General features: G+C 43.1%; 1 protein-coding gene across 1 annotated transcript; it reads left to right on the top strand.

Moving 5' to 3' along the window:
• Positions 1-7,403: 7,403 nt before the first annotated feature.
• Positions 7,404-16,382, top strand: LOC107076534 (uncharacterized). Its single transcript, XM_015340306.2, has 7 exons — positions 7,404-7,512; positions 9,541-9,584; positions 10,272-10,541; positions 11,029-11,088; positions 12,331-12,378; positions 12,898-12,987; positions 14,028-16,382. The coding sequence occupies exons 2-7, from the start codon at positions 9,563-9,565 to the stop codon at positions 15,764-15,766; spliced, it is 2,229 nt and encodes a 742-aa protein (XP_015195792.2). The 5' UTR covers positions 7,404-7,512; positions 9,541-9,562; the 3' UTR covers positions 15,767-16,382.
• The last annotated feature ends 729 nt before the right edge of the window (positions 16,383-17,111 follow it).

Here is a 17,111-nt window from a genome sequence, read left to right as displayed (position 1 = left end):
ATACAGTCCACAGTTTGGTATAGCATAAATTGTTTATACTGACTTAATTGCATTTAGCTTTGCCATTTGTTTGTATTAGATGCTTTAAAAGATAGGAGAACATATGAATATTGGTATCTATTTGATCAACATCTGGGAACCCTCATTTACCAGAAGAAGGAAGTTAATATTCTGAATTAAGAATATGAAAAATATCTGATATGATTTTTTTCACCTGTCCAGTCATGGATTGGTCAAATAATATCTGCAAGTTTCACTCCCCTAACCTTCATTGCTGTTTGGACAAGATGGGTGAAATTGTATCTTAACTGGACTGATAAAATTACCAAATCACACTGTTATACCATATAATAATGTTATCAATAAAAGCGTGGATTAAAGTGGAGTTTTATTTCCGTAAAACTCACAAGCGCTGCTGAACTCTGGAGCTATAAGAATTGCACTTACAGAAACTTCCTGTAAACCAAACGATCTGGGAAACAAAAGGAGATGCTGAAATCAAGTAATTATTTGCCTTTCCTTTTCTTCTGGACTGTCTCCATCGGTAGGCAGTAATGAAAGTGACATTTGGTGTTCTGACGTTACTATGACTGATTTCAACTAGAAATAGAAAAACACATTTCAAAACTATCTCTTACAGAAAATTAAGCAAACATCAGAGTGTCTCTGATTTTAGCACTTCGGAGTAATAAGGTGATAATGATTATGATGGAAAGGTTAATTAAAATGCTGAAAAGAGAAAAACAGAAACACAACCTTTCGGTTGTAGAGCCTTCTTCGGGTGTACACAGCTGAGTCCACAGCCGAAATGTTGTTTCTTTTCTTCTCTTTTCAGCGTGGAATTAACCTTTACTTGTTCCTATGCAGTCTACACATCCTGAGGCAGCTGGGACTATGATGATTATTAGTAGAATTAATATAATACAGTAGTTTTATAGACTTTAAGGAAACATATTGGTTTTCAAGGACAGCACAGTAACTCCACACACCAAACCTAAGCTGTAATTTGAGTGCTAACTAGCTTATTCACTATCTGCAACAGAGAGGCTTAGCTGCTTACTGGCTTCCCAAACAACACACAAATACAAGGCTTTCTCCGAGACTCACCATGAAACTGCATCTCTCTCTGAGAGTCACTTGGTCAGTTGCTTCCTGTAAATGAGTAAGCCTGCTAAACTTATTTATAATAATAGACTTATTGTTCGTTCGCACACCTACTGTTGGATCACAAAAAATTAACCTTACAGGCAGCAGCAAAGAATGACAAATAAAAATACAAAATGTGTTGTTTTCTTGAAAGGAGGTAGAGACACAAAAATAAAAACTATCAAAATCGATATACAACATTCACAAGGGGGAAAATATCCAAAAATCGGATGCTTTGTGAAAGTTTGAGTATTTCTTTGTAGGATCATTGTGTCTTAACCATCTTGGTTGACGGGCAGCCCCTGGACATCAGAGAACAAGCAGGCAAGGAGCTAACCAAGGAAGAGTGCAAGGTAGAGGAGGGGTGGTGTAACGAACAGTTCTTTCCAGACTCTATGCGGGCGACAATTCGGAATAGTGAGGAAACACTGGGGGAAAAGCCATGCAGGAAACGGGGATCAAACAATCCAGTAGAAATCCAAAGGAGGAAACCAAAACAAAGCAAAGTCCAAACTCGGGAGGTCCATCCAAAACCAGACAAGATAAAAACTAGAACCGGGTCGGAACCGGGAATGGGAATGGGAACAGAGACTACAACCTTAACAGTACCAGGCGCTTCCAAGTGCCGGACTCGCACGATACGGAGATCAGATGCAGAGCCGGGATTAACGTCAGCACCTGGCTTTTAAGGTGGACTGGGAACAGGAGACAGGTGCACAAAATGAAAGTGAAAGGGCCGGAGCGCCCATAAGGGGGGAGGGACTACAGTTGTGACAGGTGGAGGAGGGATGCAGGAGACAAATGTGAATGAGGTGAGGTGTTTATGTTAGAAATGTATAGCTAGTTTCCATAATTATTATCTTAAGGACGAGCTGGGTGGCATTGACTTGTTGTTATCCCTCCAGAACTTCAGTTATGAACTTCCATTTCACAAGACACAACAAAATTGCATGTGAATGTTTGAGTATTTTGTGGCGGGATAGTTTTAGTCAAAACTTGCTTGGTTAAGGGGCAGCCCCCTGGCCTGGGGTCGAGGTGCCTCCAACCCCCCAACAAAGGAGACTAACCTGAAACGAATCCCAAAGCCATCAGTGCAGAAGCAGAGACAGAAGATGAGGATGCATTGCTTTGGGAGATTGTATAGAAAGCTGTAAGATATCAAAAGATGGGAAGTTAGTGTGGTGAGAGAGAGGAAATGATCCAAAACACTTCTGTGCAGTCAAAAAAGAGCTACTGTAAGTGAGCAAAGTGCACTTCCCAAAAAAGTAACATAGGCCCTCTGAAGGTAATGTCAAACGTAAAGATTCACAGGAATATACTATAAGATTCTAATAGAGAAGAATTGGATGAAGATTAAGACTTACATCTGGGGCCAAGGTTCTCAATTTCTGAAGCTGAAAACAAGAGAGAGCATCAGAGGCAGTATTTAAGTACCCTCAGAACTGGGTGCATCAGTTAAGAATCGATCAGCAATGGGAAGCCAGATGAGATGAGAGAGGAATTTCACGATGTACTTATAAGAAAAAATTCCTTTACTGATAATGTGTACCAAAATACAGTTATTTGAGTGGATGAGACCACACTGTTGTTTCCAGCTATGACTTGGCTAGGAATGTGGCAATGGTGCTTAGTTACAATTTGGAAGCTGGGGGTTTCTGAGAAGGAGTTGTAGATGAAAGCTCACCAGGCCAGTTTCCCCCAAACCACTGACCTGAGACCTAATCCTCTGGCAATAACAACATTTCATCACAGAAGAAAAACTGCCCTTTCTAGTTTTCCAGGAAGAAGTGCCATAATTGAAGAAGCTCCTGAAGACTACTGAATACCTCATGTTAAAAGGAAGGAACAGATGAAACCAAATCTGAAATAACAGCCTGCGGAGGGCGTGACAGTACCCCCCCCCCATGTGCGGCTCTTGACTCCCATACAAATAAGTGAGCTGCACAGCACTGGGGGGAGGAAAAACCTCATTTAACTGAAAGGAAACCTCCGGGAGTCCACGGCTGAGAGCTGCCCCCTCCTCCAGGGTATAAACCTTTATTGGGTAGAGGAAGGGGGGGTCATGTAGAGCTCCGGAGACTTAAAACAAAAAAAAGACAAGTACACAAGCACAAACAATGACCGAAATAAACCTGGGAGATCAGGGTAACAAACCACACTACACAGATAGGAACCAAGAGCTCCACAACACAGGGGTCAGGGGGACCAGAGAGAAGGGGAAACCAGGAAGTGAAAAATCTAAACACCAAGCAAAAAACAAAAATAAAAACACAAAAACCCGGGAAAAATACAGTAGACAGGGCAATAGGCACGTTCACATTATATCACTGATATCAGAGTGGACAACCCGAGGAAAGCCAGGCCGCAGCCTGCTCACAGGCACGGATGTCAGGAAGGTGATATCCTGCAATTAGAATGGGAGAGGAAAAAGGGCTCACCACCCTGTCGCTGATATCGGAGTGGACAACCCAAGGAAAGCCAGGCACACACAAATTTAACATTCGAGAATTCGCTTATTCGCAATTCAGTCTGGCCAATGGGGTCTTGGATTAAAGAAGAACAAAGCAGGATGAAACCGAGCTAAAGGCTGTTAAAAACCACTTTCATATTAGCGGCACCACAGATAAGACGAATCTATCGAGAGAGTGAATGAGCCTCTCCCTGCCTCCAGTGCCCCCTAATTAGCATCTACATCTCAGCAAGGTCTTGTGTTCATAGTGTAACGAACGCTCCAGGTTCTGTGTCAGCAGTGTGGGGAATCACAGGCTGGGGATGACTTTACAGGCTCACTGACAGTTTTATTGCCTATTTCATTACGGTGGCTCATGATGTTCACAGGGGCAGAGAAAGTGCAGACTGGAAGAGAGGAGGAAATTCATGTTGTTATTTTAGCTGATTACTATTGATTCTTTTGATTCTTTTAGTTGATGAATATTATTTATAACAACTTTAAACCAATGCATTAGTACTTCAATTATCATATAAGGGTACTGTTTAATCTATTGAAGTGGCTATTTGAGGTGTCTCAGGATCTAGAGGTGTTTGCTGCGGTCTATTTTGCAAATTAATGTTGTGGATCTGAGACAGATTAATGAAAAGGAAATATGTTTTTTTTTCCATGGCTTACCCTACTTAATTAACAAGCCAGGAAAACAGGATAAAAAGAGAGGTAGAGAAGGGAATAGCAGAAGATGCAAGGTACAGAAGGATACAGAACAGGCAGAATGACAGAAGGATACAGGGAGAGAAAATGGAGGTCCAGGTGAGAGATTCTAATTAAGTATTTGAAACTTGTTAAGAGCACTTCCCATTCTGTTATTTATGTCTTTTATAAAGAATCCTTAGATTTAAAATGGTCTCTCCTGGTTGGATGCAACATTTAGAATAGGGAAGTAGGGTTCCATTGTACTATCTGAATTTATAGGACGAGGAGGGATTTAACTGTAATGCTTAACGCTTGGTTTAGTAGGCAGGTTTATCACTCTTCTTGACCTTTGTAGGTATTATATAGGATTTTAAACACTTGGGGGCAGGTTCTTGTTGGTCAGGACGTAGGCTTCTGAAACGCCTTGTTTGTAGATGGAGTAACTGGTATGTTTTATGTTGTTGCATGTTGTGTTGTTTACTTTAGTGTGTGGTATTGTATTCATTAATAAATACTTGATTATCCCAATTTGCCTCTGATTTGTTCCTCAAAAGCTGTACTAGAGAACAAAGATCTCAAGTGCCTCTAATTATACCAACTACTGCGGAATATCCTTGGCATATTTTGCACAATTTGGGAGTTACCATTTTTTTACATTACTGATTATCCTACTTTGTCTATTGTTGATATCTGTCTCATTTTCTTAACCTCCTGCTTTGTAGCAAACTAGCTGCCAGAATTGAATTTTCTGGTTTAAAAAGTAAAAAAAGCAACATATCCTTGAATGACATTGATTTAAAAATATGAGTACTCTTATGTAGATAAGTACATATAAGTACTCTTATGTAGGTGCGATTTCCCTCAAGGGATCAATAAAGAATCTATCTATCTAGATGTTCAGATGTTTTTCAAATCAAATGAAAAGTATTTTAAAAAATCTAGAAGCCGAAATAAAGGCAATGATATTGATAACTGCTTTGCTAATCAGAGTGATACAACGGTAAAATCTATGTGATCAGAGGACGATCATTATATATTTATTATATTAGTTTATATTACAGTAGTTATTAATTATATTATATCATATTATAACACAGCATAAACACAGTCCCTGATGGTACTCGGAATTCTGGGATAGAACAATCCTCAGGAAATGCTCTAACTGCACAGCAGACTGCACACAGAGACCCACCACTGGTGACTGAGGCTGGGCAGTAATACAGCCCTTTCCAGTTGACCAACAAGAGATTGAAATTGAAAGTCTAGTTTGAAAATTGATGTGCGTGATAGCTGACAATAAAGGGAACGAACAGGTGAAGCACTCAACCTTGAACAACGATTCACATAATTCATACAATTAAAGTAACCTCACAGAAACAAAAGATCCTATTTTGTACACAGAGGACAAATAGGTAGACAAATACAGCTGACTGTGATTGAGCTCATCAAGGAGAGCTGAGGCTTTCTGCCTTCTCGGTTGTATTTGTGTTTGTATTGAGGTGTTGTGTAGATAAGCGTTTCGAATGGAAATACATTTTTTGTTTTTTTCTGTCTTTTTTAGTTGTTCGAGGGAGCACATAAGCCCCCCTTAATGGGCACTTCATAAAAATGTGTACCACATGTGTTTCTAGGAAATGAAGGAATAACTCAATCCTTTCAAAGTTCTGTTCTATACCATGTTGCCCTTTGCTCAATGGGTTTTCTTTTCTCCATTCACATTGGTTGTTGTGTATGTAGAGAATAAGGGTATTATTCCACTCTTAATTCATATGATTAATGCATTTAATGTATTGAGACTCATTATTTTTTAGAAGTAGACGTGCTCAGAATACCAATAGTAATACTCACATTTTCAGATGAAAATAAGAAAACAGGCGAGTTATTTAGAAAAGGGTCAATCATAAGACAGACTTCATGCAGGCTGACCTCACGTTCCTTTTAAGTTTGGAAACACCTACTGTGATAATATAAATTATACAAGCACTGCCTGCCATTTCCTGATAAAACCAGTTGTACACGCAAGCACACGCTCAGCCATTTGACTATCCCAGCTTTCAGAGGCTTTTCTACCTTTTTTTTCAGGCACCAGCCTTTTTTCTTCCTCTACTGTACATCGCTTTTGAGAGTGAGCAAGACCACAGTTCTGGTTTGAATATTTGATGCAAAATACAGGATAACAGACACAAGCAAATGATTTCATTGCGCTGAAATCACCAGTTAGCAAAATTCAGTTTAAAGTTCAAAACATAATACCTCATAAAACTAAAATAATTGTTCTTTTTTTATATAAATAAACATATATATTACATTCATACTCACTATAGTACTGTGCCATAGTGCCAGGATGTTCCATAGTTCTAGTCATAACATGAAAGTACAGCTTTGCTTTAGATGTTAAAAGGGAAGATTTAACTTAGTTCTACTTGATCACTGTGTACTGAGCCTATGGGAGAAAGCACTAGATAGCCACAGCTAACACTCTATCTGTCAGGCCATACATCATAGGATATTTCTCTCAAGTTCTCTCTGTTTTCCATTCATACTGCATGGGTTGTCTGAGGTCCTGCTTGGTTCTTTTTGGGGGTTCTAGTCTCCTCTTCCTACAGTATGGCCAGGAGGCTAGTCCTCAGCCAGGCAGAATAAGTCTAAATTACTGTGACTAAAACACCAATAAACCTTTCTATTTGCTCAATTCTTGGGTGTTATTATTTCTAGTGAAATAAACCTTACAGCTCATAAGGAATAAAAATAAGTTTTAGTCAAAGGCAAGAGACAATGAATTCCCTTTATCCTCATATCCAAAATGGAAAGCAAAAAACAGATTCCATGTGATGGAGCTGAAGAAGGCTCCACGGCCGAAACGTTGTGTTTTCTCTCTTCTTTTTTTCAGCATGGAATAAACCTATTACTTGTTCCTTTGCAGCCTACGCATGCTGTCGCAGCTACCCACCTGAAGTACTCAATAATAGACCTGAACATAGCACACACTCCCCTCTTCAATAATAGATCCGAACACGGCACACACACACCACTCAATAATAGACCTGAACACAGCGCACTCTCCCTTCCCCTCACTATGACAGACCTGAACACAGCGCACTCTCCCCTCCCCTCACTATAACAGACCTGAACGGCACTTCCAGTTTCAGTCTGAAGACAGTGTTTGCCGCGAGGTGAAAAAGAAAAATCAGAGCAGCACGACATTCAGAGGCAGAGGACAGGTGAGAACTCGGCTCTTGGCAGTTTTCATAGGATTTATGGAAAATGTGACACCACCCGCTTGCCGAACTCTCCGTCAGTTGAGTGAAGATACTCGGTTACTATCTAAAACAGACTTCTGAATCATTTTTCGATCACTACCACAGAAAACACCAACACTTTCTGCAAATGTTTTGCACGATTAAATGTTCCTAAAGTGGTTAAAAAAACTTCCTGATGGAAGCGACGAGCGTTCGTTAAACGTTACGGCGAAACTGTTGCGTTTTGGAGAGAAGAGGGGCTGGTGCAGATTTTAGACCCGTGCGCGTGTGTGTGCAGTTTGTGCGCTGTGATTCTGCAGTTATGCTGTGATCAATTTCATTATTTCACTTGATTGAATGGCGTAGAGAGCAGGGGCACTAGTAATACAGTAGGTGTTAGTCTTAATGCGCCGGATAAACTCCCCTCTGTGGTCTGTACAATCTGGAGTACAATGCAGTGGTGTGGGTGAGTGGGATACCTCCTCTATGTGGAAGGAGCTCAGACATTACTAAAATGATAATAAATGCAAGGAATTATTATTTATAATAATCTACACACTTGTGAATATATGTCCTGTACAAATCTGCGAAGACTGAGAAAGCTGCAGATTTAAGTAAAAAAGCTAAAGCAGATATTTTTACCAAGTGATTCAGCACAAACAAATAAAAAAGCCTCCGTTTTCGGGTAGGATCTTACATTAAAGTCTTAAAACAGAATTAAGCACCAGGAACATAAGGCAAATAAAACATAAGGCATACAAATCAAATGGCCTGCTGATTTAATTCATATTATCAACTGCACTAATTGTGCTTCAATGAAGTAAAGGTAAGAACGAAGGGGTTAAAGAGAATATTAAAACTCTTCCTGCAAGAAAACTGATAAGACAGCTGCTTCTGTCCGACCACCGGATACTGTAACAGGAAACTCTGCTAACGACTCTAAAAGACTGAACCTGGTGAAGGTGTCTTTCTCATAAATGAAGAGCATCAGAATGGTTCAGCCCACGCAGCCCGTTTGGTGGTTGATTCCAGGATCATCCAGCGGTTTCATGAAGCATAGCAGGTGCTGGCTTCAACAGCACGGCTGGGCAGCTCGTCCCAGACTCCCACGACCAGTTTGCATGACTTTGTTTGAGGAACTGCCTCCAGTTCTCACTTTTGAGTGCATTTCCTTTTAATTTCCACTTCGTGTTTCACCGTCGAACCCGATGAAGTCCACTGGGTTAACCCTGTCAGTGGCTTTTGAGCAGTATGAAATGAATCAGGTTCGCTCTCTGCTGTCTCTGCTCGACACTGAAGAGATGCAGGTCCTACAGCCAGCCAGCGTAGGACACTCCTTACAGCCTGGGAATGTTGCTGGTTGCTGTTCTCTAGACAGATTCTAGAGCAGCAGTATCTCCTGTTAATGGATGGAAAATTGACAAGAATCAATTTAAGCAATGGTCCTCCCTATTCCCACTGAAGAATTTTCACCAACAGTAACAAGAGTGTTTTCTCCAATCCTGCTTAGTGATACAGAGGGGTCTGTTATTACTTCAGGTGGAAGTAATACCTTCCACCTTTCCTCCAGCATGATAATTACTTCAGGTGCAGCGAACAGTGGACTACCTAGCCTTCAGCATGAGCATAACCTGTGCTGCTGCCTGTTCTCATCTCCAATACTCTGCACATCCAGACCTGCTTTGATACAGAATGATCCATGAAACCCCTGGTAGACCACTCTCCACCCACAGTGCTTTGCACAGTTATACCACAAACCTTTTTTTTTACAGTAGCTGTCTGAGACTCGACCCCAATGCACTGTGAACCAAAGAGGTGGTGTATTTATTCTCCTGCTTTAGTCTGCAAAATACCATCTAGGGCTTTGTTATGTCTGGGATATAGGAACCTTTGCTCTTAAGTCTGTCAGGAGAAGGGCTAATTAACTGTAGTGGGAGAATGAGTAATCAATTTTAAGAAACGATCGCTTGTTTTTAAAGAAATGCACATTTTTTATTTCCTTTTTTTCAGCTCCCATCAAACAAAATTAAAAATGAGACGCTGCAGCTCAGAAGGTATGTTTATGTAGTGTACGGTATGTATGTGAGTATCCCTGTGCACTTGGGCATGTTTGAATGTGTTTCTTAGAGAGCGTCTATGTCTCTGCTTGTGTGTGCATTTGAGTGTGTGTATGTCTGTGCATATGTGTGCATTTCAGTGTGTATATGTGCCTGTGTGTGCATTTGAGTGTGTGACCTGTATGTCTGTGCATGTGTGTGTGTCTGTGCATGTGGGTGTGACCTGCATGCGGTCTGATAAAGCTGTAGATTCCGGTGCTCAGCTTTTCAGAAGAAAGCGTGATGTCATCGTGGAGGAAGGTGCCAGAGCTCCACCACAGTGGGATGGAAATGCAATTTAAAAAATGCCTACAAGCATGTCATTGGCAGTTTAGAGATGAGAACAGGGTGAGCCATAAGAACATAAGAAAGGTTGAAGTAGGAATTTAGCACATAATTGACCCTAGGATCTCATCCAGTTGATTCTTGAAAGAAGCCAGGGTTTAACAACTTTAACAACCTGGTAGGGCAACTTGTTCCACACCCCCACTACCCTTTAGTAAAGAAGTGCTTCCTGTCCTGATTGGAAGATCTTATCCAGCTGTATCTTGAAGGAATCCAGGGAATAAGCTTCAGCAGCATAACATGTTCCATACTCCTACCACCCGTTGTGTAAAGTAAGCCCATGTTATCATTTTCTCACAGATGTTTGTGAGGATGCGTGCAAGAACAAACTGCTGGACACCTTTGCCTCCCTCGCCCGGCTCCTTGAATTCCAGACAGCGGTTGAAATGGCTGACATCCTGCTGAGCAAACAGAAGATCAACCTGTCGGAATACCTGGAGCTGCACTGCAGCAAGGACGTCCGGCAGTTCCTGCTCATGATGCTGAAAAAGCCGAAACGAGACCAGGAGTTATTCTTAAAGACCCTGCAGGAGAAGAACTGGTGCTTGTACAAGCAGGCAATGAAAGAAGGTAATAAAACTAAGAATTCCTTTCTTGCATAGTGCCTATATAATGTAAGAGACCAGTAAACACACTTTAAACAGATTTAAATGTTAAAGTATAAGACTGAGTCTTAAGACCAGATTTAAAGGGCCGACCTACTGTTGGTTCTGATATAGGCTGAGGACGGTTCTGATATATGCTTCCACGGTCTTGGAGCAACAGAAGAGAGGCCAGTCTTCCAGACTTTCCCAGTTTCTCAGAGGGCCTCCTCAAACTGGAGGGGCTCCTCAGGGGCTCCGCAGGCAGGTACTGGAGGGGCTCCTCAGGGGCTCCGCAGGCAGGTAATGGAGGGGCTCCTCAGGGGCTTCGCAGGCAGGTACTGGAGGGGCTCCTCAGGGGGTCTGCATCAACCATCTTTGTTTGTGTTTGTGGTCAGTGGTTAGCAGTTTCTAACTGAGGCTTACGGAAATCCGCAGACTCTAACACAGGTACTGTATGTCTCTCTTTGTGGCAGCATGCGAGATGAAAAACTGCTTGTTGTGTCGGCAGCCAGGCTCCCCAGCCCACCCTCAAGGTCAGTGCAACAGTGGCTTGTCCTCGCTCTCTGATTCTCTTTCCTGCCTCTGGTTTCCGGAAGGCTGAGAGTCATCCTGGATGGATACCGGACAGTCCAGGACTGCTTAGACCTCGTGGTCCTGCAATACAGTGGGGTGTGAGGTTACTTAAGCCCCTCCACAACCAGAGTGGACACAGGGGGAAACAGGGTCAATGACTGATTCCACTAAGCCATTAGAAAGTCAAGCTGGAATACATCCCAGATATCCTTGTGGTCATTCAAGCACCAGGAACGCACTGTGGTCATCAGATATTGAGGTGCACAGCCCTCATTTTATTGAGGGATGTTTTTTTTCCTGATGTGCAGTAGTGTCCAACACAACAGGGAGTGCTGAGGTCTGGGATAAGCACATTGCAGTTGTTAGGAATCCCTGGTGGGAAGATACAGGGATCCTGTGCAGACGCAGGCACGGGTGATAGATGAGGCAGGCGAACAAACCAAAACGAGAGGCAAGGTCGTAGTCAAAAGGCGAAAGGCAAGTCGTAATCCAGGAAGTTCTCCGGTAGCAGACAGTCTGAGGCGAGAGGCGAGGTGCAAAGTCGAAAAGGCAGAGAGGAATCCAAAATCCAGAATAAACGAGGTACAGGGGAAAAACGCCAGGTAGAGCTCTCAAGGAGTAGACTCAATACCAAGCAGTGGGAAGCAGGTGAAGATGGTTTAAATAGCAGTGCGCACCGCACAGTGAGTGTGCGCAGGTGGTTTAACTCGTGCGGCGGCGTTTGTTAATAATCACCCGCTGCTGGGACTGATTAGCTCGATTACGCTTTGGTCTTGACTGCCTGGTGGTCGTGACAGCAGTAAATTAAGAACATTGCAACAAATCAAATTGCTCTCCTGGGATGAATAAAGTATTTTGAATTGAACTGAATTAGGGGCTCTGACTTAGGGTGCAGGGAGGTTCAGTAACTTGTTCTGGGGATAGGGGTCCTGTGAGTTGGAGAGCCTTCTTGAAACCCTTGACTATAGGGCACAATCTGCTGGTTATCGTTCAGAAAGCCAGAGTGCTGGTCTTTGTCTTCCCAACCTGCTACCTTTGTATGTTGCTAGGACATACCACAGACAGGAGCTGTACTATAAACACTCCTACCTGGCGAACTATACTCAGAATGGGGCAAAGTACATACTAATTGCACTGCACTATCAGTGATCAGTCAATCAGAGGACAGGAAAATACCAATTCCTCCTTTTAATCTTTTGCAGAACCAAGGAGAAGAAAGGGATCAGAAACCATGGATGAAGTCCCAGCAAGTAAGCAAATAAAACAGCAAAACTTTAAGTCATGTTCCATGTTGGGGCGGAGCATCTCCTCAGAGTGAGGCAGGATCATGTTCACTTGAGAGGGAGTGATTACACAAACTGGCCACTAGAGGTCACTGAGAGACGAGGTCTTAGCTGTCTTAGGACAGCAGACAACAGCTCAACTCCAGAGCATTCCTATGTGAGTCCAGCCAGTCAACTGGGTAAGTCAGCATTAAAACAATATAGTAGAGCTGCAAACCAGGAATGGGGACTCTTTGTAAAGATCAGCAAAAATAACAAATAGTAACTTTGAGATTTATTCTGTGAGTGCCTCAACTCAGCTGGTATCCCTTCTGTGCAGCACTTGAATTGGAGCCTCTGTGTAATAACAGCCTTGTCGTCACGAGCTGCACATACACATTTAGGGAGCAATGCTGACAGAGGCACCACTGGATGCCTCTGAATTGTGGTCGAAAGCAGATGGAAAACCTGTGGATCTGACAGCATGATGTCTGTGTTTCCCTGCAGAGAGAAAGCCCTTCAAATCGAGTGCTTTTCACCACAAACACATGGTTGGCATTCATGGAGACGACGAGGTGGACTCTGCTCGTGGCCTGAGTGAGTCTTTTGTGTAGAGACACTTGTGTAGATGTGTATTTGGAGCACAAGGGGATCAGTGTGGAGCACTCTTGCTAGAAAACTCTGGGCTCTTGGGTTCAAATCTGGCACTGTTTGTGTGGAGTGTTTATATTTTGCCTGTGTTGGAGCTGGGTTTTTCCAGATATCATTTCCATCCACTGTCCAGAGACATGCTGTCCTGATTAATTGTCATCTCTAAACTGTCCCACAAATGTGTCCTGTGATGGACTGATGTCCCAGAGTGTACTGTACTCTCACTAAGGCAGAGGTCCCTAGTCCTGATCCTGAAGAACCAGTGTGTCTGCAGGGTGTCCAGTCCTGGTCTTGGGGATCAGTGTGTCTGCAAGGTGTCCAGCCCTGGTCCTGGAAGGTCTGTCAGTGTGCCTAAAGGGAATCTAGTTCTCTTTAGAGAACTCCCAAAGAGCTACTGAAGAGCTGAGAGAAGGTGTTTAACTGGTCCAATTAAATGAGCTTATTCAGGTCATTGAATGCCCAGTTGGACAGAAAATCTTTAGACACACTGGCTTTCCAGGGCTATGATTGGGTATTCTGGTTCGCTTGCCCAGTGGGAGTTCCTCCTTGTTCCCAGAATATTATTCTTGATTTCTCAAAAGGCACCTGTGCACCTTCAAGCCACTTGTCTTGTGATATGTCACAGGGAGCACAGCTCCCTGATGGAGGATTGGAGTACCATGTGTTGCAGAGTCACTGTGATACTGAGAAACCCAGCTGACACCACCCTGCTCTTTGTAGTGCTCAGCTAATCACGCACCACAGTCTGATTAATCCCCGTCATAGCTGGGGGGCAACAGAATCAAGACTCGAATGATCAGGCTAGTGCTTTTACTGTCTCACTCGAGGAGCCCCATAGTCCTTATACTGTAGTTAGAAATTGAGTGTTCTTATCCTGCTGCAAAACTGCAAAAGCTAATAGGAGATACACATAGACCGACATGTCAGATAATATCAACCCTTTACAATGGTTAATTATCCCCAGACTAACTCTGTTGCTCTTCCAGGTGGGTACACCCTGTCGAAGATGGAGGAATATGTGGACAGATCAGGGAACTGTGAAAGATTAATAAAGGAACTGAGGGAAAAGCTGGAGGAGGGAGAGATGGAGAAACTGGAAAACAAGCTGAGACACATGCAGACAAAAAATGGCTTCATTTTTAACTGGAGCACTGCCAGGAAGCTGACTTCCAATCAGGAGCTGAGGAGTTTCCTGATTGGTGGTAACCGGAGGATATTTCCCACCATTGTCCTGAATCAGTTCTTTCGGGTGAGGCTGAACCAGCGTTCTGGTGTTTGCTCAGAGCTGGGGGAAAGCACCGATGAGAAACAGACAGCTAATGAAAGTACCCACCCAACATGCAGTGATCCAGTCATCCCTTTTCTGGACAGTGTTTCTCCTTCAGCTATGGTTGAGCAGAAGATTTACCCAAAACCTCTATCTTCTGTGGATCAGTCTACTCTAGTATCTGCCCATGGCTCTGACAAGAATCAAAGTGTAGAGGACCTGAAAGGCGAAGAGGAGAACAACTGTAGCCCCAGTCTCAACAGCAGTGGTTACAACTCTTTTAGCAGCTCCATTTCAGAGAAGACAATTGAAACAATTCCGAATTCTGACAGGTCATGCATTCCAGAAGAGTCTGTGCCAAGAGCACCCTGTGGCATCAGCCCTGGCGAGCGCTCTGGAACATGTGAAGATGGCACAAGGACCTTCAACAGTGAGGTTGAAGGCCCATCTGGAACAAAAGGTTCTGGATCAGTAAGTACTCTGACCCTTAAAAAAAAATGTCTCTCTGGAACAAACACGGGAAATGATACTGGGAAAAAAGTGGATATTCTGTTTGAAGAGTCAAACCACATGCTTGAGAGAATTATGAATGACACCGATTCGAGTCAAAGCCCTACACTGTTTCAGAAGGATCTACATGTCTCAGATGAGGTTGGCAAGCAGAAAGAGGAAGATTTGGGGAAAGAATGCTTCTCTCTGTCAAAGGCTAAAGCATGCTCATCTCTCTCTGAGGAAGCACAGTCCAATTACTTTGGCACCAACACAATAGCAAGGAGGGCAAGCAAAGTGACCTCTTCTTCTAGAGAAAGGGCATCATTGGACTCAGAGATCTGGCTAGATGATGATGGTCTGGTTCTCCAGAAGACCCGGCCTACAACAAGGGCTCCTTCTGCAGAGTCAGCCAGATCAACCACACGGAACAATGAGACAAAGGAACAGATCCGTACCCAAAAGGGATCAAGGACGTCACAGAAAAAGCAGAATGATCAGCAAAAGAAAAGGTCCATGCTGAAGGAATGGGCAAGTAAAAAAGTATTTTGCTTGAAAGGAGGCACCAGTGAGGAGGAGAAGATGGGAGCAGTCCGAGCAGGGATCTCAATCATAAACCTCAAAGAGCACAAGCTGTACCCCTGCCTGGTGGCTGAGCAGTGCCTGGTGTTTGAAGACCCCGAAACTAGTAAGAGAAGGATCATTGAGATTGGGGAAGTGGGGAAAATCCTGTCCAAGAAGAAAGGGGAGTTTACTGAAGAGTTTGGTTTCAAGCTGCAGTTCCAAATGGGGGTGTTTGTAGACATCTGTGAGACTGATGTGGTCTTACCTGGAAAAATAAGAACAATTGCTTTTGATGAGCTTCTTTTTGAGAAGGTGCTCAAAACATTCTTGAAATATATCCACGAGGCCGTGCTTCCAGCTCTTGCTGTTTTTAAGAAGGTTCAGAGGGAGACCGACTTGTACTAAGCCAACTTGGGAATCCACTGTAATGGACTGAGAGATGTTCCTTGGACAGGAATACTGAACGGCTCTTTCGCTTCTTTTCATAGAAACTGCCAACATGCATGGATTGGGCTCTCCAGTGAAATTGTCGACTCAGAGAGCTGGATCATTAGGTCCGAATCCACATCACTGTGGCAGGGAGCTCCCAGAGCTGGCTGGGGCCTCCTGGAGTGTAGCTAGGGTCGGCCAGGAGAGTGAACTTGGGGAATCCTTTTCATGATCATTACACTTCAGTGCCCCCTGTCTGGGGTCAGGCACCAGTGCCCTTCTGGTCTTCACACCGAGAGCGGTGCCAGTCCTGCCTCCAGTGTGAGAATAGTTCGAAGAAACACATAGGCTGGCACATAGGGTAAAGCCAGTGAGCCCAGCTGAGCAGTAATTGTCAGCTAAGAACAGACCCAAGAGAAGAGGAAGAGCTACTTGTAAATTATATTATTCTGCTTCTTTAAACCCTTTCCCTGAGAAAGATTCCTTTCTGCTTTTCTACTGTACCTTGTCTCTTAAAACACTTGATTCTGTTCTTAAGAGTCTTGAATCATGTCAAGTGCTGGTGACTAATAAAGTTTTGCAAAGTTATAAATGTCTGGCAGATTGTAATTGTCTGTGGAGTCAAGTGTGATTTTCATCGACCACCCCTCCTAGTGCCTCCAAGAAAGAAACTTGTTTTCACTTTAGTGAAGCCTTTAGTGAAGACATACAAAACAATGGCTTTAAGAAAGGGATTTATTCACTTCACAAATGGAGAACCAAGTATTGCGGATATATTCCATTGAACATCTATGATAGGAAAGCTGCTCTCCCAGAACCACAGAGTACAAGACTGGACCACTCCCTGGACAGGATGCCCACACACTCGAAGGGACAATTTAGATACTGCAATCAACCAAGCCATGACTGTGGTAATGAGGAGCGAAGAGAAGGACTTTGTCAGAGAAAACTCCATATGAAGATGGGAGAGCAAGCAAAATCCACACAGGAGTCAGACAGTTCCAGTCACTACCCCAGAAGCACTCAGTATGCATTCACAATTTCAGCATTATTTACCAATTTTACACATAAAGTATCAAACCATTTACTGGAGTGATCTGTATGACATACTTTGTTCAGAGGTAGAACAGCAGTATCTCAACTTTAAATCCTCCAGCTCCATTCAACATACAGTATGAGCACACGTGTTCCTATTCGGGAATCCTAAAACCTAATTCTAAATCTCGCTAAATAATTGAAAGAATGCATCGCTCATTTCTCTGAGCACTCGCATATCTTTTTTTCGTTTCGGAGAAACAATGTTCTCTCTTCAGTTTCCCTG

Source organism: Lepisosteus oculatus, chromosome 3, assembly GCF_040954835.1.
Source record: "Lepisosteus oculatus isolate fLepOcu1 chromosome 3, fLepOcu1.hap2, whole genome shotgun sequence".
In the NCBI taxonomy this organism is placed as follows: domain Eukaryota; kingdom Metazoa; phylum Chordata; class Actinopteri; order Semionotiformes; family Lepisosteidae; genus Lepisosteus; species Lepisosteus oculatus.
This window is presented reverse-complemented; position numbering and strand designations above follow the sequence as displayed.

Bases quoted from the DNA above. Each gene is read 5' to 3' on its own strand.
- LOC107076534 (XM_015340306.2), top strand. From the start codon at position 9,563: ATGAGACGCTGCAGCTCAGAAG. The intron at 11,089-12,330 runs GTCAGTGCAACA...AATCTTTTGCAG, and splicing joins CTCCCCAGCCCACCCTCAAG to AACCAAGGAGAAGAAAGGGA. The intron at 12,379-12,897 runs GTAAGCAAATAA...GTTTCCCTGCAG, and splicing joins CATGGATGAAGTCCCAGCAA to AGAGAAAGCCCTTCAAATCG.